General features: G+C 37.0%; 1 protein-coding gene across 1 annotated transcript; it reads right to left on the bottom strand.

Moving 5' to 3' along the window:
• Positions 1 to 23,015: 23,015 nt before the first annotated feature.
• On the bottom strand, positions 23,016 to 23,294 carry LOC119253484 (small nuclear ribonucleoprotein E-like). Its single transcript, XM_037521011.2, has one exon. The coding sequence runs from the start codon at positions 23,292 to 23,294 to the stop codon at positions 23,016 to 23,018; it is 279 nt and encodes a 92-aa protein (XP_037376908.1).
• Between the last annotated feature and the right edge of the window lie 1,951 nt (positions 23,295 to 25,245).

The following is a 25,245-nucleotide window of genomic DNA, read 5'->3' as shown; positions in this document are numbered from 1 at the left end:
ATTTCTCCCATCAACCCAAGCTGATAATCATCAAGTCAAATTGACTTAGCCTAATATGCACCCTGTAGGATTTTTTAAAAAGTAAATTTACAATTAAATATATTATAGTAAAATTGAATTATATTAGTTACAAGGAAATATATGCAAGAGCAGCAGGAATCAGAGAGAGCTTACTTAGTAATAAGGACAATGAGGCTTATTGTCCCTTCTCCAAACAGTACCATAGCAGAGGGACTAGAAACTCATTGAGGAGGAAGCAAGATTCTATCACTATGGGTACTTGACCAACTGTATCCATCCTTCAAAAATGATGATGCAATAGTTCAAAATTGAGGGCATTTAAAATCAAGAGGGTTTTTCTTAAGAAAATTCTAAACAATGTACTTTTTAGTAAGGTGAAAAGTGATCTCAGAAGAATCTGAAATTGCAAGCACGGATGTATGTAAACCAGGTGAATGGTAGGGAAGTCTTGCCCATGTTTTTACTTGTTTACACACCATGTATTTTTATTTTTGTTGCTTATTTAAATTTCATTTTGAGGAATGATTGACATACGAAATGCTATAATGTACACATTTAATGCATCCAACTCCTTGAGTTTGGGAGTAAGTATCCATCTGTGAAGTGATCAATATCATCAAGGCCATAAACATATTCATCATTTGGAAAAAGTTTCACACTCCATTATTATTATTATTGTGTGTATGCTGTGTGTTTGACAAGGTCACTAAATATAAGATCTGCCCTCTTAGCAAATTTTGTGTATACTATACAGAAATTGAATAAGACACAAAATAAATGGAAAGATGTTCTTTGTGCGTGGATGAGAAAAATGAATATTAAAATACTCATGGTAGCCAAAGTGTTCCACAAATTCAATGCACTCTCTACCAAAATTTCAATAACATTTAGAAAAAAAATGGACTAGTATTCATATGGAATCACAAAGGATCCAGGACAGCTAAAGCAATCTTAGCATAAAGAAAAATTCTGGAGGCATTAGACTTCCTGATTTCAGTTCATATTACAATGCTTTAGTAATTAAGTAAACAAAGAACTGGTATAAAAACAAACACATAGACCAATAAGACAGAACTGTGAGCCTAAAGAAAAATCCTCACATATAAAATCAACTAATCTCTGACAAAGACACCAAGAGCCCCAGATGAGGAGAAAGATGCCCTCTTTAACAATATTGGGAAAACCAGATCTTGGCATGCAAAAGAAAAATATATACAGTGTGGAAATACCAACTCAAAATGGAATAAAACCTTAAACATAATACCTGAAACTGAAAAAACTCCTAAAAGTAAACAGGGAAAATTCTCCTCAACATCAGTCTTGATAATGAATTTCTGGAAATTACATCAAAACAACAGACAATAGCAACAGTAAGTGGAATTGCATTAAACTGAAAAGTTTCACCAAAGCAAAGGATACGATCAACGAAATAGGCAACCTATGGAATAGAAGACAGTAATTGTAAATTATATATTAATGGTGGAAATAATATCCAAAATATATAAAGAATTGATAAGATTCAATACAAAAAAATAAAAGCAACAAAAATTAAAAAAAAAAAAACAAATAACCTGATTTTAAAATGGGCAAATGACCAGAATAGACATTTTTCTAAAGACTTACAAATGGTCAACTGGCACATAAAAAGTGTTTACTAATCATCAGAGATGTACAAATCAAAATCATAGTAAGCCATCGCTTCACATCTGTTATGATTGTTATTATTAAAAAAAAAACCTATATTGTCAAGTGTTAGTGAGGATGTGGAAAAAAAGAAACTCTCATGTACTCTTCATGGAAAGTAAATTGATTCAGCCTCCATGGAAAACTCTATGGAGGTGCATCACAAAATTAAAACTAGAACTACCATATGATCCAGCAATCTCACTTTTGGACATTTGCCCAAAGAAATTGAATTTAGGATCTTGAGGAGATGCTTCATTCACTTAATTAATCGCTGCAGCATTGTTCACAAGGAAACCATGGAAGGCCCATCAAAGTTGACTAAATAGAGAAAATGTTGGTATGTACATACAGTACCATATTATTCAGTGTTTGAAAAGAAGGAAGTTCTGTTATTTGCAATAGTATAGTTGGATCTGGAGAACATTCTGCTAAATGAAATAAACAGACACAAAAAGATAAATACATGATGATCTCACTTTCATATGGAATCTAAAATTATCAGTCTCGTAGAAGCAGAGAGTAGAATGGTTATTGCTGGAATGGTTATTGTCACGGACTGGCAATAATCACCCATAGTCCCCTTCCAAGTTATGACGGAAGGAAAACAGCAGACACTCCACCCTTATGAGCTCATTTTAACTGCTGAATCTGCCCAGACTCTTTCCTAATCTCCTTTATGGAACAAATATCTTAGAAGTCCTTAGCAACATAATTAACAGTTTTCAAATAAAATGCAGCACAATATTTTGCAATACTGTTGAGCTATTTATTATTACGAGGCAAAGCACTAATCATAAAACTAACACAAAGAAAAATAATGTAAAAATTCATTTCTTCAACACAAACCTTTCTGTTCCTTCAAAGTCACCTTTCGGGATACACTGACAAAGGTCTCATATCCAGACCCTAAATTTCTTCCCTCCTTAGAATGCTTTACATTTGTCTAAATGTCATCTTTCAGTCCTACTCTTTTATAAGTTATATACAATGCGGGCAAACTTTTGCACTTACGTGTTTTCTTAAGTTAAAGACAAAAATAGTTTCTCTACTTTTCTTGTAAATAATTGATTTTTTCACTGCTTTGATACTTTTTTTCAAGTATATATATGTTATTGTTCAATAATTCCATTCCAATGTCATATGTCCTTCAATTTGCCCTCACCCCTAATATTATTTTATACAGGCATTATTTATTTGGATTTTCTCTGATATTGATCACTGTGATTTCACTCATTCTGTTCCTGAATTCATTTTCTTTTTCTTCCTTAAGAGAATTTTTTTTAGCAGTTTCTTTAGTAAATGGATGAGTCTTCTTGGGTGGCCATCACAGAATACCACACAGGGTGACTTAAAAAGCAGAAATTTATTTTCTCTCAGTTCTGAAATCTAGAAGTTCAACATCAAGACTAATTTCCGGTGTGGCCTCTCCCTGGCTTGTGGAAGGTGGGTGTCTTGCTGTGTCGTTGCCGGGGACAGAGCTCTCCCTTACTTTGCTTACGAGTACCCAGTCCTTTTGGGTAAGGGCCATTTCCATATGACCTCACTTTAATTCTCACAAAAGCCCCATTTCTAAACGTATTTACATTGGGGATTGTGATTTTGAAATATAAATTTTAGGGGCACATGCAATCCAAGGAGTGAGATGTGTTAGAAACACACTCAGTTTTATTTGCCTGGGAATAAAAAGTATTAATTAGCTTTTTTTCAAAACTTAAAAAAAGAGTTTAAATATAAAATTTTAGGTCAATATTTATTTTTGCTCAGGATTAAAAAACTAGAATTATCCTCTAGCCAGCAACTGCATGTTGGAATTAAGTATGGCAGCTGACTGGGAAATTGTAATCCACAACCCCCTCCTCATTTTTCTTTCCATATTTTTTATTTTTGAAGTAACTTTAAAAATAATGTTTATTTTGAGATTGAGACACTGTTTAGGATAACACAAACTGCTCCTGGTATGTGATCCACCAACTTTCCCCTGGCGATGACTTTTGCATAATTCAAGTGCAATATCTCAACAGGAAATTGACATTGACCTAATCTACCGATCTCGTTCAGAAGTCAGTCATTTTAAATGTAGTCATTTCTCTGTGTATGTCTATATTTGTTCATTTGTAGTACATGTCCACCAACACAATCAAACCACACAACAGTTCCATCACAGCATTCCTTTAATAAACACAATCTGCCTTCCCACTCACCTCACCTCTTAGAATCACTAATCTTTAATGGTATCTCCCAATCTCAATAAATTTGCATCTCATAAGTATTAAGTAAAGTGGAATCATAGAGCATATCACCTTTTGAGCATTACTTGTTCATTCAGCATATTTCCCATCCAAGTTAGTGCATGTACCTATAGTGCTCGTTACAGCTGGGTAGGCCATGGTATGGGCACTGTACAATTTGTTGAACCATTCACTCTATGAAGGGCATTTTGGTTATTTTCAGAGTGAGACTATTATAAATAAAATTTTTATGAACATCTGTGTGCAGACTTTTATGTGAACACACTTTTCTTTTCTTTGGAATAAATTCTCAAGTGTGCAATTGTTGAATCATATGGTAGTATATGTTTAAGTTTCAAAGAAATTAGTATACTCTTGTCCAGAGAGTCTGTACCATTTTCCATGCCTATTCCTTCATCTGTGGGCTTCCATTTTGCCTTTAAGAAATGAGCTGAAGGGTCTCCCTGGTGGCGCATGGGGTTAAGATGCAGCACTGTGAAGATATCCGCAGCCACTGCAGCACCAGTTCGATCCCTGGCTGGGGAGCTGACCCACCTGGAGCAGCAGACCGCTCCTGTCTCCCCGCTGCTCCCCTCAGCAGTGTAATTCAGTCTATTCACCTGTTCTGTTCCCCACTCTGGTAAATGCTCTCACCCCCACATCTCTGGCATGTACCCCAGTTCTTGTATGCAGAAATAAACATTTAATAAAAAAGGTAATACCCTGAAAATTTATTATCTTTACATTATGGTTAATCTATCTTTTATTTCTGGTACTCATTTTTTTTTTCTTTCCTTGTCATGATGCAAACTCGGGAATGGGTATTTCCTTATGTGGTTTACTTAAGATTGACTGTGTTGCCTGTGTATGAAAATTCATGCGTGCTATCAATTCTGAAAATTTTCAGGTAATTTATGTTTAGCATTCACTTTTTAAAAAATATTTATTTATTTTTATACAAGAACTGGGGTACAGGCCAGAGGAGCGGGAGGGTGAGAGGATTCACCAGAGACAGAGCGGGGAGCAGAACAGGCAGATGACCGAAATACACTGCTTAGGAGAGCAGAGGGTGTGACAGGAGAGGGCTGCCAGGATATGTGGGAATCTCCTTGGCCAGCCGGGAATCGAACCCACACGGTAGAGGCTGCAGACAGCTTCACAGTGCTGTGTTCAACCCACTGCACCACTGGGGAGGCCCTAGCACTCATTTTTTAGATCTGCTAGAAATGTATTAGATCTTTCTTTTTCTCTTCTCCTATGTGTCATATTTCTTTGTAGCAGAATTCTGTGTACCTATATGTTTTCCTCCAAGGCATAAACTTGTTTATCTCTTTTCTGATAATAGCCAAATGCATAACTGAAGACTCCAAATTCTCCAGGGACTGCTTTTGACCATGTTTAGTGCTAGAAAGCTCAAGAAGTGTATAGCTATTTTCTGACACAAACAACAAAAGTAGAACAATATCTTGTCAATCATTCAGATTTAAAAATAGCTTAGTCATCAGGACAAACAGGGAAATTAGCAGAAACAGTAAGGTCGTAAGAGTTGGTGCCAGAATGAAAACCAAACATCCTTAGAGAGAAGGTGATTAGATACTTGGATTCATGTCCCTGACTCCTGCATCCTTCAGAAGAAAATAAATGATTAATCTTGATTTCCTCTTCCTCCTTGGCACTAACATTTTCATATTAGATCTTTTCTGCAAATTATTGGCCATACAGCTTATATTTTGTCCATGTAAAATATTTTACACTTCACCTTCTTTATTAATGAATCTCATATTTCACCTGGAATAACTTTCTGTTGTGTTGAATTATCTCTCAAGCCTAAATGGACAAATTGTAGCTTATTTAAAATACACTTACACTATGTACACATGAATATTTTCAAACTTATAGTCATGCCAAGTCTGATCCAAAGTAAGAAAAATATTGAATACCAGGAAATTTGTATAGCTATGAAGTACATCATTGGAGATTCAATTTCTTAGAAGATGCTGCACCCTGTAGGAAAAAAATATTCTAGCGAGAAAGCAATTGGAGGCTTGACATTTCTTTGCTTTCAATTTATTTTCACCATACATAGACTGGCTGATATGACCACTATATAAAATAAACATTTCCTCTGAAGGCTGGACCATCTCTCGGGTCTACTCCAGATTCTTCTCCAACTCTGCTCTGAAGAAACCTTTATAGTTATCTAATGCTTCCCCAAGAAAGAGATATATGGTGCGTTTGCTTGGGAGTACTGTTCATAGTGCTGTGGTGTTCCAATATGCCTTTCCCTAGACACTCTCCTTGCACATTCCTAGTACAGCAGAGGAGACTGAGAAACCACCTTCCAATATGATTCTAGTTATGAGTTTGTCTCATTCAAGAGTGGAGCTGTCAGGAACATGCAAAGCTCGTTTGCTTATTGCCTGAGTCTTTAGGATTGAAGTATTAATAAGAGAATTATATATTCACAGAATTAGGAAGAATATTGCCACAATTATTTGAGAGTATTCTAGCAGTTAAGCATTGTAGGGAATTTTTATGGAAACCTGGCTAACTTCAACGGCTAGATGAAATCAAGTCTCAGGTCTTGACATTCTAATTCATGAATTAAAAAGTAATTAAAAAGTATTTCCAGGCAAGGAGACGCTGCGAGTAAGATCTCCCATTAAAAAAAGTTAATAGGGAGGAAAAGCGGCAGGTCCCAGTGAGAACTGGGACACGGAAGATAAACGGGTGACGCCAGCGAACTGCCAAGAAGAAGAAAGTGGCCATAAAAGAGGACTAGAAGGGAGGGAAGCGCAGAACCCTGCTCCCCTCCCCTGCCCACAGAGGCGGCACTCTCCGACCGGCAGAGAGGAGGAAACAACAAACCAAAACGGCCCACAAGAACAAACGACGCAGCAAGCGGGACTGTGAGTGGAAAGGAACTATTGCAGCCACCACACCCCATGAACGGGAGCTGAGGCGAACCCTGCAGGATCCGCCGCAGCGGTGAGCGAACGGCTCCTGGCGCCATTAGAGAAGAACAAAGACTCCGGGAGACGCGCACACAGCCAGGGCTGCCGGTAAGCTGGCAAGGAAACGCGGTGCGCTCGGGGAGCTTGAAAAGCAAGTGCAGACCTGGATCGCGGCTGCCCAGGTCCCGCGCCTGCGACCTAGGCTTGCGGGGAGACACACGGAGGTCCTCACTGAGGTGAAGGTCCCTCCCTGAGTGAGCAGGAACCTGGCGCCCAGGCACGGGAGCTGTGCAAAAGGCGCCATTCCCGCGCCACTGAACTGGGCTACAGCCCGCGTCCTGGAACTGAGGGCTTTGAACTGAGACCCGGGGCACGAAAATTCGGGGCGTGGGTTCTCCACGACGGTGGGGCACAAGGCAGACACAGCACCCCAAAGTTGTTGAGGTGTACCCTACCATTCCCGCTCTGTTCTCTGTCCCACGGGGTGGGGGGAGGCGAAAAACAGCCCCCCAAGGACAATAGGAGAGATCTCTGGCGCCACCTAGCGACCAGGAAAAAAAAAGTCACTAACACCCTATAAAACAGGACATTTCTTAAGACTGCTTGAAAAGGGCAGAAGGTTTCTGGAGGACCCAGTGGCCAGCCGGGAAGTTATTCCACGCCAGGCCCTTCCGACCAGCAGTCTGAGCCCACAGAGGGAGCAGGCACCCACATCCGGGGCAGACCGGGTGCGCAGAAGAGTGTGCCTGAAACCAGAGGCGCAGGGACTGCATCCCGCTTCACCATTTGAGAACAGGGACATTTCTTCAGTAAAAACTGCCTAAAACCAGCAGAAAGCTCCCCCAGAAGACAGAGATGGCTCCTGGAAGAGCCAGAGGGGAGCGGAGAAGTTCACCCAAGATGTCAGTCAGTCCGAGCAACACAGTGTCCCAACGCATACGACAAATTAGAAAACAGACAGTAGGGAGTAGAAGAACCACACGCAACCTAAAAACTCCTCAGGAAAGAAGCACACCACAAAAGAAAACCACTCCCCAGATTGCAACGACAGCAACTTGGAAGAACTTCTGAGCCTTCCAGAAAGAGAATTTAAAATTGCCATGATTAAAAAAGTGATAGATCAGAAGAAGGAAATTGAGTCCCTAAAGAGGGAAGTAAGAGAAATGCAGGAGATCAAAGAATTAATGGAGGAACTAAAGAACTCTGGGAAAAGCAATGAAAGCAGAATAGATGAAATGGAAGAACGAATAAGTAATCTTGAAGACACAGAAATAAAAAGAACCAAAACAGAAAAGGAAAGAGAAGTACGAAGGAAAAAGAATGAAGAAAGACTTCGGGAACTATCTGACTCCATGAGGAAAGGAAATATAAGAGTTATAGGAATTCCAGAAGGAGAGGAGAGAGATGTAGGAACAGAGAATATTCATGGATATAATTGAAGAGAACTTCCCAAATGAGAAGAAGGAGCTGAAAATTGATATACAAGAAGCAAGAAGAACACCAAACTTCCACGACGAAAGGAAAAACACAGCAAGACACATAATAGTAAAGCTCCCAAGAATCCAGGACAAGGAAAAAATAATGAAGCTGACAAGAGGGAAGAAACAGATAACATTCAAAGGAAAACCAATCAGGCTGACATCAGACTTCTCTGAAGAAACACTACGGGCAAGGAGAGAGTGGAGGGACATAGTCAACAGACTCCAAGAAAACAGATGCCAACCAAGAATACTCTATCCCGCAAAGCTCTCTTTCCTCCATGAAGAAAGAATATGGACCTTCCCAGACAAAGAGAAACTCCGGAATTTCATTGCGACTAAACCCCCACTCCAAAAAATACTACAAGGAATCCTAAAGCCAGAACCTCAGAGGGACGAATAACAACGAAAGAAGACCAAAAAAAAAAAAAAAGTTATTAAAAGAATAAATAAATAAAATCAAAGGAAAGACAAACATAATGGCAAATACAGATGCTAACATCAATATTAACTCTAAATGTAAAATGGACTAAACTCTTCAATAAAAAGACACAGAGTTGCAGCCTGGATTAAGAAACAAAACCCAACCTTTTGCTGTCTCCAGGAAACACATTTAGCTACAAAAGATAAAAATAGGCTCAAAGTCAAAGGATGGAAAACAATCCTACAAGCAAATGGGCCAAAAAAGAAAGCAGGAACAGCTATACTTATATCAGATAAAACAGACTTCAAACTCAAAAAAATAAAAAGAGACCCCAATGGTCACTACATTATGATTAAGGGGACAATACTTCAAGAAGAAATAACACTCATTAACATATACTCACCAAACGAAAGAGCACCAAAATATATCAGACAACTGTTGTCCTCTCTGAAAACAGACATCAGAGAAAACACATATGTAGTGGGAGACTTCAACACACCACTATCAACAATGGATAGATCAACAAGACAAAAAATAAGTAAAGAAACTAAAGCTCTAAATAAGGACCTAGAGCATTTGGGCTTAACAGACATCTATAGAACACTAAACCCAAAAAAAACGGAATACACATTTTTCTCAAGCGCACACGGATCATTCTCCAGGATCGATCACATACTGGGGCACAAGACAAACATCAACAGATACACCAAGATTGAAATCATACCAACCATCTTTTCTGACCACGAAGGCATCAAACTAGAAATAAATCATAAAAAGAAGGCAAGGAACTATCCTACCTCATGGAGATTAAAAGCCACACTACTGGAAGACCACTGGACTAACGAGGAGATCAAAGAAGAAATTAAAAAATTCTTTGAATTGAATGACAAGGAGGACACCAATATCCTAAATGTATGGGATGCAGCAAAAGCAGTAATAAGAGGAAAATATATAGCAATAGAAGCTCACATCAAAAACAAGAAAGAACTCAAAGAACAACCTAATCTCGAAGCTCAAAGATCTAGAAAAAGAACAACAAATAACCCCAGAACCAGTAGAAGAAAAGAATAATAAAAACCAAAGCAGAAATAAATGAAATTGAAACTAAAAAAACAATCCAAAAGATCAATGAAACAAGAGCTGGTTCTTTTGAAAAAAAAAATAAAATAGACAAACCCCTAGCCAGGCTCACAAAGGAAAAAAGGGAGAAAGCACAAATACACAGAATCATAAATGAAAGAGGAGAAATCACAACGGACAGCAGAATCAAAAGAATAATCAGTAACTACTATGAACAGTTATATGGAAACAAGTTCAACATCTAGAGGAGATGGACAAATTCCTACAACTCTACAATCACCCAAAGCTAGATAAAGAAGAAATAGAACACCTAAACAGACCAATTACAAGCAGCGAAATTGAAATGGTAATTTAAAACCTCCCCAAAAACAAAAGCCCAGGACCTGATGGATTTACAAATGAATTCTACCAAACATTCAGAGACGAATTAGTGCCTATCCTTCACAAACTCTTCCAAAAAATTGAGAAGGAAAGGACAATACCAACACACGTTCTATGAAGCCAATATTACACTAATATCAAAACCGAATAAGGACAACACAAAAAAGGAAAACTATAGGCCAATCCCCTAATGAACACTGATGCAAAAATCCTCAATAAAATTTAGCTATCAGAATCCAACAATGTATCCATAAGATAATTCACCACGACCAAGTTGGATTCATTCCAGGGGCACAAGGATGGTTTAACATCCGAAAATCAATCAACGTTATCCAACACATCAACAAAAAGAAATATAAAAACCATATGATAATATCAATAGCTGTCTGAGAAAGCTTTTGACAAAGTGCAACACCCATTCATGATAAAAGCCCTTGAAATTCTTGGGATACAAGGAACATACCTCAACATCATAAAGGCCATCTATGACAAGCCAACAGCCAGTATCATTCTCAATGGTGAAAAGCTGAAAGCAATTCCATTAAGATCTGGAACAAGACAAGGATGTCCACTCTCACCACTGCTTTTCAATATAATACTGGAAGTCCTAGCCAGAGCAATAAGACAAGAGAAAGACATCCAAGGAATCCAAATAGGAAAAGAAGAAGTCAAACTATCACTATTTGCAGATGATATGATAATATACATAGAGAACCCCAAAATCTCCACAGAAAAACTAATTCAACTCATCAATCAATTCAGTAAAGTGGCAGGATACAAAATCAACACGCAAAAGTCAGTAGCCTTCCTATACACAAACAATAAATCTGAAGAAGAAGAAATCAAAAAAACCACCCCTTTTATTATCGAAACAAAAAAAATCAAATTTTGGGAATAAATCTAACAAAAGAGGTAAAGGACCTATACAAAGAAAACTATAAAACACTGTTAAAAGAAATAGAAGAAGACACAAAGAAATGGAAAGACATCCCCTGCTCATGGATTGGAAGAATAAACATTATTAAAATGGCCATCCTACCAAAAGCAATATACAGATTCAATGCTATTCCAATCAAAATCTCAATGGCATTCTTCAAAGAAATAGAACAATTATTGATGAAATTCATATGGAATCACCAAAAACCCCGAATAGCCAAAGCTCTCCTGAAAAAAAAAGAAGGGAATGGAGGCATCACACTCCCAGACTTCAAACTATACTACAAAGCCATAATCATCAAAACTGCATGGTATTGGAACAAGAACAGACATACAGACCAATGGAATCGAATAGAAAATCCAGAAATAAACCCACAGATTTATGGTCAACTAATCTTTGACAAAGGAGCAAAGACTATGCATTGGAGCAAAGAAAGTTTGTTCAATAAATGGTGCTGGGAAAACTGGGTCGCTACATGCAAAAGAATGAAGCTTGACCACTACCTCACACCATACACAAAAATCAACTCAAAATGGATTAAAGAACTAGACATAAGACCTGAAACCATAAAATACATAGAAGGAAATATAGGCGAAACACTACGGGATTTGCACAGCAAAGACATCTTTACAGACACATCACCCAAAGCAGTGATAGTGAAGAGAAAGATAAACAGCTGGGACTACATCAAATTAAAGAGCTTCTGCACAGCAAAAGAGACAATAACAAAAACAAAGAGAAACCCCACCAACTGGGAGAAACATTTTTGCACCCAACACTAATGATAAAGGACTGATCACAAAAATCTGCAAAGAGCTGAGGAGACTCAGCAACAACAAAGAAAATAATCCAGTCAAAAAATGGGCAGAAGAGCTAAAAAGAAACTTCTCTGAAGAGGAAATGCAAATGGCCAACAGACATATGAAAAAATGTTCAACATCACTTGTCATCAGGGAAATGCAAATCAAAACTACCATGAGATACCATCTCACACCAGTGAGAATGGCACATATTAAAAAAACTAGCAACAACAAATGTTGGCGAGGATGTGGAGAAAAAGGAACTCTTGTGCACTGTTGGTGGGAGTGCAAACTGGTCCAACCACGATGGAGAGCTGTGTGGAGATTTCTGGACCTACTAAACATAGAGCTTCCATATGATCCAGCAATTCCACTCCTAGGTATTTACCCAAAGGACACAGAAACATCAATTCCAAAGAGCACCTGCACTCCTATGTTTATAGCAGCACTGTTTACAATAGCTAAGCTTTGGAAACAACCCAAATGCCCAAAAATAGATGACTGGATCAAGAAGATGTGGTACATATATACCATGGAATATTACTCAGCATTCAAAAATGATAAACACATGCAATTTGCAGCAACATGGATGGCACTGGAAGGGATCATGCTCAGCGAAATAAGCCAAAAAGAAAAAGAAAAATACCGGATGGTCTCACTCATAGCAGGAATCTAGAAAACTTAAATAAGGGACCAGGAAAATGAATATAAGAAAGTGAAAATCAAAATCAACAAAAAACTATGAACCAGAGACACTTTTTGGGGGGTGGGGGGCGGGAGGGGAAGGAATGGGGTCAGAATGGGGCGTTTGCAATTGTATGGGGGAATATAAAAATAAAATTTAATATTTAAAAAAAAAAAAGTTCTCTTTAGATACAATTACTAAAATTATTATAGCAGGTAGCTTGAGTTTACATTCTTTAAATAGTATCTGTTGATAATTACATTTTAATACAATTTAATGGCAAATGGAGAGACTTACTATCAGGTAGCAGAAGTTAACTAAAATTCCTTTAAGACGCTTTCTATGGAATTCATCATTATTTCCTTTTTTTTAATTTCCTTTTTTGGAAGAGGTATATTTTACCAATTTGTGCTTATAAATTCATATAAAATCTGTCCTATAAATTCCTACTATTCCCCTGTCCCAATCCTTAAATATATGTATATTTTAAAATTTCAGTTATCTGTTTCTCTTGTGAATAAAAATGTATTATTTGTGACAGGAAAAAAAATGGTATTTCAAGCCCTCAAAGCTTTATAAAGAGTGTGTTTTGCTTGCTGAACTATCTGGATGATAGGAGGAAATTTGCAAGACATGGGAAGCTGAAGGATAGCAGTATCCTACCAAAGAAGACAAGTGAAATAAATAGACCCCAAGGACAGATTCCAGAGGTTGAAAGCTGTAACTTAGAGATATTTTCTTCAGTTCTGTCATGTGGTTGTTGTGAATCACCATTTCAGTAAAATCTGTGTTGCAGACTGTAAAAAAAAAAAAAAAAAGTATTTCCAATTAAAAAAGATATTTAATATATATAAATAGTGCTGATGTATTAACAATTCCTTGAGAAAATAAAAATAATATTTTTTAGGATATTTTACATGTTATCATAATTCTATGTACATATTATGCATATGTGTTTCACTTGAAAAACTTGGAGAAAAGTCAAATTTCTGATCGCATACATAAATAAGCTTCATATAATCTAAAAGGAAAATTATGGGGTAGATAAAAACAATTTGAATGAGATTAAATTTTCTTTGGAAATGGAAAGCTAAAAATATTCTATATCCCTTCACTGGTAACAAATAAGAATCCATTGCCAATGCATAGCTAGGAAAGGCAGTGTTGTATTACTGAAAATCACTCCACACAAAGGGAAAGAGGATGCAATGTTTAGCACAAAGCAGAATGGGGAAATTTTTCTGTTACAATAATCTCAAGAAAAACAATAAACTTAACCCTCACAGGGACTGAAATAAGCACATAAAAATATCCTGGTCTACTTCAAATGCTTAAATTTGAGGATCAGTTATGTGGGCAATAATAATCTTTGAATATGTCAAAGATCTGTGACTTCCCATGGTTTTATCTGTGTACTGGGGAATGCTGCCATTGGCTATTGTGTCTCCTTGGTCTAGTTGTACGTATGGAGCAAAGTGGTATCAGGAAACTACAAATTCAAAATTAATAATTTATAGAAGATTGTGAAATTATTGAAGGGTAATTACTTGACCTATCTTAACAGTTATCAAATTATTTTTTAAAGGAAAACTAATCAAACCTTTTTTAGGGTTTTATATGTTTACAATAATGATAAAAGGTCTTAAATGTTTTCCTAAGTTACACATACTTGAACTTGAAATAATGCTTACTGGCAGGAGTATGGATTTATGCTCTTATCAAAATTAAAGAAATGAAAATATATTAAATTAAAAACTAATTAATTAAAAGAAAATGCTCTAGTGGGTCCCGGCCACAGCTATTCACAAACCTGATGTTGCAGAGACAAAGCATCAACACATGCCCTCTCTGACATACATCACATTTGACTTTCTTATGGGCTGATTTTTCCAGAGATTTCTTTCCTGTTACAACGCAAAACATATATTAATAATAGTGACTCTAGGGCCTCCCTGTTAGCACAGGCGGTTGAGCACCGCGCTGTCTGTCCGCAGCCTCTGCAGCGCCGGTTCTATCACTGCTGGCCTTGGAGCAACCCACATGGCGTAGCAGACCTCTCCTGTCTCGCCCACTGCTCCCCTCAGCACGGTATTTCGTCAGTCTGCCTGTTCTGTTCCCCACTCTGTCTCTGGTGGATCCCCTCACCCCCCACATCTCTGGCCTGTGCCCCAGGTCTTGTGTGCATAAATGAAAAAATCTTTAAAAAAAAAACAAAACTGCAGAGCAAGCATCATTCCCAAGTGATTGTTAAAAGCTGTCCTTCTGAGATTGGAAATGAGAAAAGAAAGCCAACCATCTCCTTCTATACTCCTTGTATTAGAAAGCACTGTTAAGTGCAATAAGGCAAGAAACCTGTACCCCGGTTCTTGTACAAATAAAATAAATCTTTAAAAAAAAATGACTCCACAAAATATTATGTTTAAACATTTGCAAAGTATTTGCATAAGTATTTCAGTATTTACAAAACCCTCTCAAATGTATTATCTTTCAGTCTTCAGGACACAAAGACCAATGGGAATTTTTGGTATTGCTTTCATCTTTTCTAATGAAATAAAGGAAGCTCTTTGAAATTATGTGACTTGTCAAAAAGAATATAATTAACTAATGAAAGAACCAGAACTTAACTTATAATAGTTTATCTCCTAAGTCAGTGTTCTTTCGTTCTATAGTTTAGAGCTTCTGAGAATAATCAAAGATTTAAGATATTTTCTCATTAATAATACTTGTAAGCATGCTTTTTTTGAGAGAAAAAAGATCTGATTCTTTTTATATAATTTTAGTTACAATATAAGTTATTGTTAAGTTAGAGCTTGGGAGAGTGTGTTTGGGTAAGAGGGTATTAAAGAGGATATCCCTTGTAGAGAAAAAACAGATTCTTTTTCCTTTAAAGGAAGCAGTGATATCCAACATCATTTGTAAAATAACTTCTTTAGCAAAATTTAAGCCCATATAAATCTGTATCTTGCTGCTGCTGGAGTTCGTAGGTTAATACATTAAATGTCCTAAGAAAGACTTTCCAGGAGAGATAAATTGTGTGTCAAAGTGTAAAGCATATATGAGAATGTTAATTTTCCATTGCACTTAGGAAGAAGAAAAAAATATATCATAACATAGGTTATTCTAGGTCAAGACCCTGACTTCTAAATTTGGCTGAGTGCTTAGGAAGAAAGACAATAGTGTCCTCAACTTAAGATACGCAGCCCAGGCTCTGTAATTTCAGCAGCCTTGCTTCCTGGACAGACTAATTCCTTCGACCACTACAGAAGGATGAATATCTTACATTCAGTTCAGCTGGAAATGAGAAGGTCAGGTATTCCTCTTTTTTTTTTTTTTTTTTGTTTATTTAAAAAAAAAAAATCATCTCTGTGCTGACCTTTCCAATTGGGAGAGCAGAAATGTCGGTGTAGGATTTAGTAGTCACAGGTTTGAGGGAAACCTCTCGGTGACAGTCAAGTATCATGGAGTCAACTCAATTTCAGGACTTCCATGGAAATCACAGCCTGAGCTTCTGCCTTCCTCATTTTTCAACAATACTTGCAGGAATCCTTTTCTTCCACTGCCACATGGGAAGGTTTTACTATATTAACCAGATGTTTTATATGTTTAATATTTTTTGATAAATACAAATACCCTAGATTTCCAATATTCTCAGAAAAATCTCATAAGTTCTTGAGCATCAGCATGAATTCTATGGCCAGCCAGGCAGCTAACCCACACAGTGCCCCAGACCTCTCCTGTCTCACCCGCTTCTTCCCTCAGCAGTGTATTTCAGTCAATCTATCCCCACTCTGTCTCTGGTGAATTCTCTCACATTGCCCCCTACTCCCTGTACTTCTGGTCTATACCTCAGTTCTTGTATGAATACATAAATTTTTAAAAAATCTTAAAAAAACCCACATCAAAATTTAATGTTCCAAAAAAAGCTATGCTCCTTTTCCTTGAGAGAAATCAAAGGTAAAATACATTGATTAAAACTCAAATAGAGAGAGTTAAATATGTTTTTTTTTCTCCTTTAACTTTGCAGTTACAAATATCCTAGAACATGAAAAGGAGAGTGGGCTCTAAGTTTGATTCACAAGCTTATTTACTTAACCACCCTCTTTCTCAAAGGCTGTCTTCAGCACCAATGCTCTCAAAGCACAGTTTGGGATGTACCTGCCTGATGAAATTTTAGGAGTTGCACTCTGCAGATTCTGCAAACTGACATTGCAGACAACTCTACTGCCTTTCATTCACTAGAAACCCTAATAGAAAGATTAATCTCTATCAGGTTTATAAAGATTAATCCTCCTTTATTACTTATTCCCTTTTTAAAAAATTTATTTATGCATACACAAATTGGGGTATAGACCAGAGGTGTGTGTGGGGAGGGGGTAAGAGGATTCACCAGAGAGAGCGGGGAGCAGAACAGGTAGAGCAATTGAAGTACACTGCTGAGGGGAGCAGCTGAAAGACAGGAGAGGTCTGCTGTGCCATGTGGGTAGCTCCCTGGCCAGGGATCGAACTCATGCTGTGGTGGCTGCTGATAGCTTTATAGTGCTGAGACCTAACTCCTTGCGCCACCAGGGAGGCCCCCAGAACTTAATCTTAACTTAGTTTTCCTAGTCAATAACTAAGTTACTGGTTTATTGTTGGTATTCTTCTCCTCTATCCTGCCTTAGCATAAGTGAACCGTCTAGATGGTCCATAACATTTAGTGCTAATTAGCCATTTTAGGGGTGGTTTGCTTTCCATGAAAAAAAATCTAGAGTAGTGGTCAACTTTGCTATTCTAGTAGACTAGAGATTTTATTTGAGTAATAGCTCTACATATAAAAAATACATGTTGTACCTGAAACATTGTGTCAACTACAAATTTATAAAGAAGATTATCTGGCAAGTGGTTCCAAGCTCTTTTTACTCTGGTGGATATTTGCTTTCCAGCTTGCATTCTCTCAATTGCCTGGACAACCACAGACATAGGTACAGATGAACACAGAAACACTTGCTTCTTTTTGTAATCACAATACAACCTCAAAAACACAATCAAGATTTGTGTTTATTTTGATATTTCCATTTATTAGTGTTCATTTGATTGAGAACATATTAAACTTTACATAGCTGATATCATACTGGAAGGCCCAGTATCTTATTAAATAAAAGATCTGTGAGCACTAGACATGTATAATTAACATTTTAAAGCAGAAAGGTTTGCGGTATCTTTTTGCATTTATGATTTGCAACCTGATACAAAGACAATTCTTAGTTATTCGTTTTGAGAGACTTAAATATACTGTCTATTCCTAAGACTTTGATGAGGTCTCTCTACAGTAGATAGTAAGTCCCCCGTTGTGGTAATTCTAAATTACTCTTTGGCACTGCAAGGTAGACAGCCAGGCCTGGTTTTGATGGAACAGCATGTACTGAACTGGTTTCTGCAAAGCTTCTAATTGATTTTGATATGAATTATGTCTCCTCTAATTTGAATCTCAATCAGATAGAAAGTATTATATTGAATTTGAATACCATTAGGCTGAACTCAATTGTATTGGATTCTCAGACTGTTAATTTGAATATCAAGTAATTCTAAGGATGTCCATTAATGTATTTATATTTTAATATATTCAGGTTTTGTTGAACTTAAATAAGTTTATATGTTTCAATTTTCAAATATTATACTTCAGTATAAAAGGAGAAAAAAGAAAATGAAAAAGAACAAAATACCCACAAAGAACATGGAATGACTGATATTTTTAAGCTCATTAAAACTATCTATTTGCAAAACAATGCTGCAGGAATATAATAACTAATGAAATTTGATGATGGCTATATTAGTATGCTGAGATTACTGAGGCATGCAGCGAAGAGTCAACGAATTGAGAAGTGTGTTCTTAATTCTGGATACCTTTGTTACATCAAGAATGATTTGGAAATTCTTCCTGGCAAAGAGAGAACTGAAGATTGCTTTTTTTGTCCTCCACTTTCACCTCTTAAACTGTTTGCCTCACTGAAGGGAGAAAGCTGTGACACCTCACAGTCCCAGGATATAAACAAGGTGAACAGCTGTGCTGAGACTCTAGAGGGAATTGGTATAGCATTTCTTTCTCCATGCCCTGGAAAATAAAACAAGGTGTTGTGAGAGAGACCATGAGTTCAGAGCAGAAAAATAGGTAGGAGATCCTGAGACTATGTCAGAATTTGGCTTTCCTAGACTATTAATCCTAATAAACAAAACAAAAACCTAGTAAACAAAACAGAACGCCTCACCACTTCACTGGAATTAGTGATATGGTAAAGAAAGTTGAACATATATGTGTGTGTATGTGTGTGTATATATATATATATTTCTACTGTGGTTTATAAAAACTAGATACACATTACAAAAAGTCATTGAAGATAGCAACAAAAAAAGAACTTTAAAACAAAAATTTGATAATTGCTAGGTATAGCATTTATAAAGATAGCTGATAAAAAGAATAAAATAAAGTGTGAGTGAATAGAAGACACATTCTCAACTTAAAGATTTTAAAACATACACAAAACTCATAAGACATTTAAAATTTAAATTAGAACTGTATATATGGCTGAATCCTATATATATATACATGTATGTGAACCATATATATATATATGGATAGGCATACATGTTTATACAAAAAATGGCAAAATGTCTTCCTTCCATTGTCTCCAACTTCCCATACTTTGTAATATATTCTATTTTTCCCATCATCATCTGACTTGTCACATTTTTTAACCTATTTATTTTTAAAATCTCCATCACTATAATATAAGCACCTCAAAGGCAGGGTTTTTTGTTTAAACGAACATCAAATAGCTCCTCATTGAGAAGAGCCCAGAATTTTTATTTTTAGAATAAATGTTTAATGGAAATTTTCTTTCTTCTTTAAACTTATTTCCTAAAAGGAAATTGTCAAGTAGAGGTAATGACAAGGGGTTAATTAATTAAAACAAAACTATTTTTCAGTTTGCTGTGTTTTAAGAAGCACTGATTTTGACATATACAGATGGAAGTCACCTTAATATAGGAAAATTTGTAATGAAAAGAAGTTATGCTCATTTGTTTCAATGCTGGTTTGTTGAGGAGTCATTATCTATTCTCCTGTGGAAAGTGCCTGACCTGACCAAGATCCATCAAGTGTCTGGAGGAAAATGAACACACTGTAGACATTTAGATCCATTATAATTAAAGATAAAGGAGGATGTTTCTACAGTCTGTTCAAAATGTGACTTTAATGTTAAGAACTATCTCAAATTGAAAATAGAGAAGATGAATCAAGATGCTGTCCCCAGAATTGCTGTTTCCTAAACACCAGGAAAGGACATGAGATTCAGAGTCCTCTTTTCTTATCTTTGTCCATTTATCTGACTCAAAATACATACAAAATGTTCCCAAGTTTGCATTGCAATCTAAAGAATTTTTAAAGCAGCTGTAATATTTACTGTTGATTTATAATATATGTAAAATCTGGACTGGTTTTCTAGCCCAGGGATTTTAAACAGTGAAATTATCTAAAGCTTCTCAATGAAAGTTCTACACAAAAGACATACTGAGAGTCATTTACCCACATAATTCATTTGCATGTTTATTACTTTGTAAATAATTTCAAAGACCTGGAAATCCTTCAACAAACCTAAGAGAAATGTGGTCTGTAGAGCAAGGGCTGCAAAAACTGTCAACCAGAAGCTGAGCAGAAAGAAAGAGCCTAACTTGGAGTTAGGCTGATGGCAGTTTCCTGAAATGGTTAAATCTGAGATAGTTCACTACTGTTTTCTGGGTTGGTAGTAGTATAGGAATTTATAAGACAGTTTTGTGGCTTTTCACTATACCCCACACTCCCCAGGTACACACAGCTGTGTAACTTGAAAGAGATTTTGAGTAAATCAAGATACTTTAAAAACTGACATTACCAGTTTTATCACTGGTTGAGTACAATGGAAAAAACACAGAACTATTAATCCAAATACGTGAATTCCAGACCCAGTTCTGCTATTCACTGGTTCTATGACCTTGGTCAAATTAATTACATTTAATTTTGTTTTTGTTTTTGATTTTTGTTTTTCAAATGAAGAGGTAAGGTTTGCCCTCTCTCTACAGAATCAGCATGAGGATGATAATACTATGGCTCCAGGTTACTTTGCAGTGCTGAAGAGCTGCACAAATGTTAGGACTTATTATTTATGCCCAGTGAGCTCTCATGACTTCTCCAATCTTTCCCTTCTCCTGCATTCCCTTTGTTAAAGACACTGCTCTCCGTCCATGACCCGCAAGCTGAAAACATGAGTCACTCTTACTCCTCCTTGTCTTTCTCTCCCTGCATCAATCCAGCTCTCACCCTTTTCAACTAGACCTGATCTCCATTTATCAAGAGTTCTCTTTCTTCCTTCTGTGCCCCAGCCAAAGCTCTTGCAGGCTTCATTATTTCCCTGTAAGACTGTTGACTGGTCTGCCTGGTGATAGTTTCTTTTCTTCTCATTCATTATCAAAAGTAGCCAGAACTGCTTGCTACAAATACAGATTTCTACCAGACTAGCAAACTTTCCAGGATAGCATTTAAGACCCTTCACAGGTTTGCCATTTCAAGCCATTCCTATCCTGTATGTGTTTATGAGAAGTTCCAGTAACTGATAACCCCACTTTCCACTCTTCTGCTCTCTTGTCTCCAACTTTTCTGCACTAACTGGGACTATCCAGCCAGTTTGGCACACTGTTTCCCTCTACTCCCTGCTGATGCCCTCCCCTCTCATAAGATCCATTTCAAATCACTTCTCCAAAATGTCTTCTAGCTCTCTAAGAGGTTGCTCCCTTTTTCTTCAGAATATTCTCTTTAGTCATGACCCACTGCTATGTAAAACAAACCATTAATAATTAGCAGCTAAAATAGCAACTATTTATTATTTCACATAATTTCAGAGGATAAGAAGTCAAAGAGCAGTCTAGGTGACTCTCACTCAGTCAAGGCCTCTCCTGAAGGGCAAGCAGTTTGCCCGTGCTGCCGTCATCTCAAGAAAACATATAGAAGAGGCTGCTTCCACTTTCACTCAGTTGGCTGCTGGGATGTGACTTCCGTGACTCCTTACATGGGCCCTTCCCAAAGGACATGAATTTCCCCAGAGCAAATGATCCCAGAGAAAGATAAAACAAGTACCCAAGATGGAAACCATAGTCTTTTTACCACTTGATCTCAGAAGTGATAAACCATCAATTTTCCCATATGTTATAGGTCACACAGACCAAACCCAGAGTGATGTGGGATGGGGGTATGAAGGGCATGACCAGTAGGGCCGCTGTGAGTGTGAGACCGGCCATCACATTCTCCCACACAAGGCCTTGATGTCACTCTAGCTCCCTGCACTACAGCGCCCTCCTCTCTCCTCCTTTTGGAAACCAAACTCTCCTGCTTTGTTCACTGCATTCCTTTCCCACCTGGCAAAATTATTGATGCCAAATAGGTGCCCATTAAATTTTCTTTTACATGAATGCATGTCCATCACATTCAAGGATTTATGACCTTTTGTTTCATAAGTTGAGGTCCTGAGTTTGATTTTCTCTGAGGGCAAATGGGTCATCTTATTTGTTTACTTTCACCCTAAACGTGGAAACCCATATTCCAAAAATGTCAGTGTTAACAATATCAATCGTGAAAGATATTTATGTGCCATTAATGTCATTCTGTCACCATTACTAAAATTTTGTTAAGGATATGTGCAGTATCAACTTATGACTTGTGCTGGAACACGCAATATTTGTTTTTACAGGGACAATGTGAGTGCATCTCAGGAAATATATGAATCTGTTCTTCAGTGAACTTATATTTCAAGATAAGCTTATTTTTTAACTTTTAAAACAGCTTTCAGGTTGCCTTCTGTCTCATCCATCGTCATGAGACAAGGTAACTGCAGTTCTAAATAAAAGAGATAAAATAATAAAGTAATAATAATAATAATAAAGAGATAAAAGGGGAGGGTGGGGTGGAACTTATAGGGGGGAGGGAGCCCGATGGTCTAAAGTGGATAAGGTAGAAGCTGTTTTGGTGGGGGGCATAGTGTGGTAAAATACATCTGAAGAGGTGTTAACCTGTACCCTTAAATCCTATATAGAGATGTAATCTGTTACCTCCATAAAAACTAATAGAATTTTAAAATAAGGTAAAACAATGATAACATTTTCTTTTTTTTAAAAAAAATAAAAACAATTCCACAGAATTTATTGCCATCTGGTAATAACATGAGGGTAATCCAAATAATAGGAACAAATGTTTCAGAACTATCGTCCCAACAAACAACAGGTAAAAAAAGCTAACTGAATTATCATCTCAACCATGCCTCACTTGATTGATCTTTTCTAGTTGGAGACACTTTGGAGCAGAGTAATGTTATCGCCTTTCAGCATGATCCGACCCAGTTGTTTTCTTGACTTCGTTTTAGAATGACTCTCTTCTGCGTCATCTAATACGAGGTTCATATACTCATCAAAACCAATGATGCAGCCCTCTATCCGCATATTCACTTGCTCATAAAGCCACACCTGAATCTGAGATCCATTTTGCAAGTATCTGAAGATGAGGTTGATGGGCTGCACCATCACCTTCTGCACTTTCTGACCCTGGCTGCGGTACGCCATGGTGGAAGGTCACAAAGACCACACTAAGCTGAACGCTAGCTTGGGGCAACTTCTGGAATAATAGATAACATTTTCTCTCAAGTAAGTCAAATTTCTAATGAAGATGAGGACTATGAATGTGAAAGCGCTGTGGAAAGATGAGACGTTCATTCAAGATGTTAAGTAAACTCCAATGATTTTATATTTATCCCCTGAACATTTGTCGGTGAAGGGAGGGCAGCCTCTCCTCTCCTCTCTACCTGTCACCATAAGCTCAAGTCTGACGCTATGACATCCTGTTTTAACACGTAGCAGTGATTCATCTGGGATATTGATCTCTTTTGTATCCTAGAAGTTATAATCGAGGGTAAGATACTTTCATGGACACTGATAGCTGCTTCTTTCTATATCTAAGGAAACTCTTACACAGTAGGATATTCCAGGATAACTTTTGGAAAACAATTCTATGTCCCCAAATGCCAGTTAATTCAGACACCCGAGGAGCAGAGACCTTGTATCACCTTCAAACACCTACTGTAAATTCTAATATACATTCATATTAAGAATCACTGAGGGGTGAAATATGAAATGGCAAAGAAGGAAATGCAGAAAGCACGTAATATAAAAACATAATTTCATTTTTTATGCAACAAGTCACAAAATTTTCCTAAGTTGAAAGAGGACAAATAGATTGAATGTGAATCATGGAGTTGTGAGTATGCAAATGAATGTTCTCTTCTTAAATTGTAAGCCATAATATTGTCTTGGCCATGTTTGTTTTTTTTTTTTTTTAAAGATTTATTTATTTATTTATACAAGCACTGGGTACAGTCAGAAGCACGGGAGGGTGAGAGGATCCACCAGAGCCAGAGTGGGGAGCAGAACAGGCAGGTTGACGAAATACACTGCTGAGGGGAGCAGCGGGCGGCAGGAGAGGTCTGCGCGCCATGTGGGACCCTCGCGGATACCGGGGATCGAACTGGTGCTGCAGAGGCTGTGGGCAGCTTCACAGTCCAGCGCTCAACCGCTGCACCACCAGGGAAGGCCCTTGGCCATGTTTTTAATAGCAGCCTTTGTAATAATGCAACATAGGCATAATTACAGATATCAGACTTATTTTCTAGTTTGTTTCTTATTGTTGTATATTTTCTAATAGAGAAGTCCATACCTATTTCCTTGGCAATAATTAACAAATATAAACGACAGATCTTGGACTAGAAATCATGTATCTAGAGTCATAGTTCTTCCATCCAACTGATAGTTCTGTTTTTTCCCCTGCACTTCATTGCAATAGTCAGTGATATAACTCGTAATAGAACATTTGTAACGTGTATAATGTTCTCATGTGAGCAAGGAATAGTGTCTTTCTACATCAGCTTGTAGTATCAACCAAGAAAATGCCCAGGAATTGAGGGGTGCCCTTATAATTAAACATTCGGGGAATTGTCCTTGAACTAAGCTAACTCCTCACTGGACATTTTTTTCCTCAGCAACCAATTTTGAAATCATGTTTATGAAAAAAATCTAGTTACTTTGTATCTGTTAAAGTATACAAAGTAAAGATATCTGCAAAATTGTTTAAGGAAAACAATTATTATTACAGAAAGCATGCTTCTGATTAGAAAAACTAGGGGAAACATGATTTGGGGGTGTCTCATCTATTAATTAAATATAATTACAGTAAACTAGAAATTTATTAAAAAATTAAAAAATGCTATCTCAAAGTTTAGTGCAGTTGGAGAAAACATGACCTTCTAGAAAGGATGACCTTACTATCAAATGCCAAGTCTTAGACTCCATAGAAATTGCTCTATTCATTTAAATGTTAAAACATGACACATCATAAAGATGAAAGCCAAGTTTCTTTTTATTACTGGTGCCCTCCCATTGCGTATTTGTTAACTTATATTTTCATCAATGTATTTGATCTTTTCAAATCAAATTACCCACTAAATGAACTACATGAAAAATG

Source organism: Talpa occidentalis, unplaced genomic scaffold (genome assembly GCF_014898055.3).
Source record: "Talpa occidentalis isolate TD23 unplaced genomic scaffold, MPIMG_talOcc4v2.1 talOcc4.2, whole genome shotgun sequence".
Classification (NCBI taxonomy): domain Eukaryota; kingdom Metazoa; phylum Chordata; class Mammalia; order Eulipotyphla; family Talpidae; genus Talpa; species Talpa occidentalis.
The sequence above is the reverse complement of the archived record's forward strand: the minus strand, read 5'-3'. Positions and strand labels throughout refer to the sequence as shown.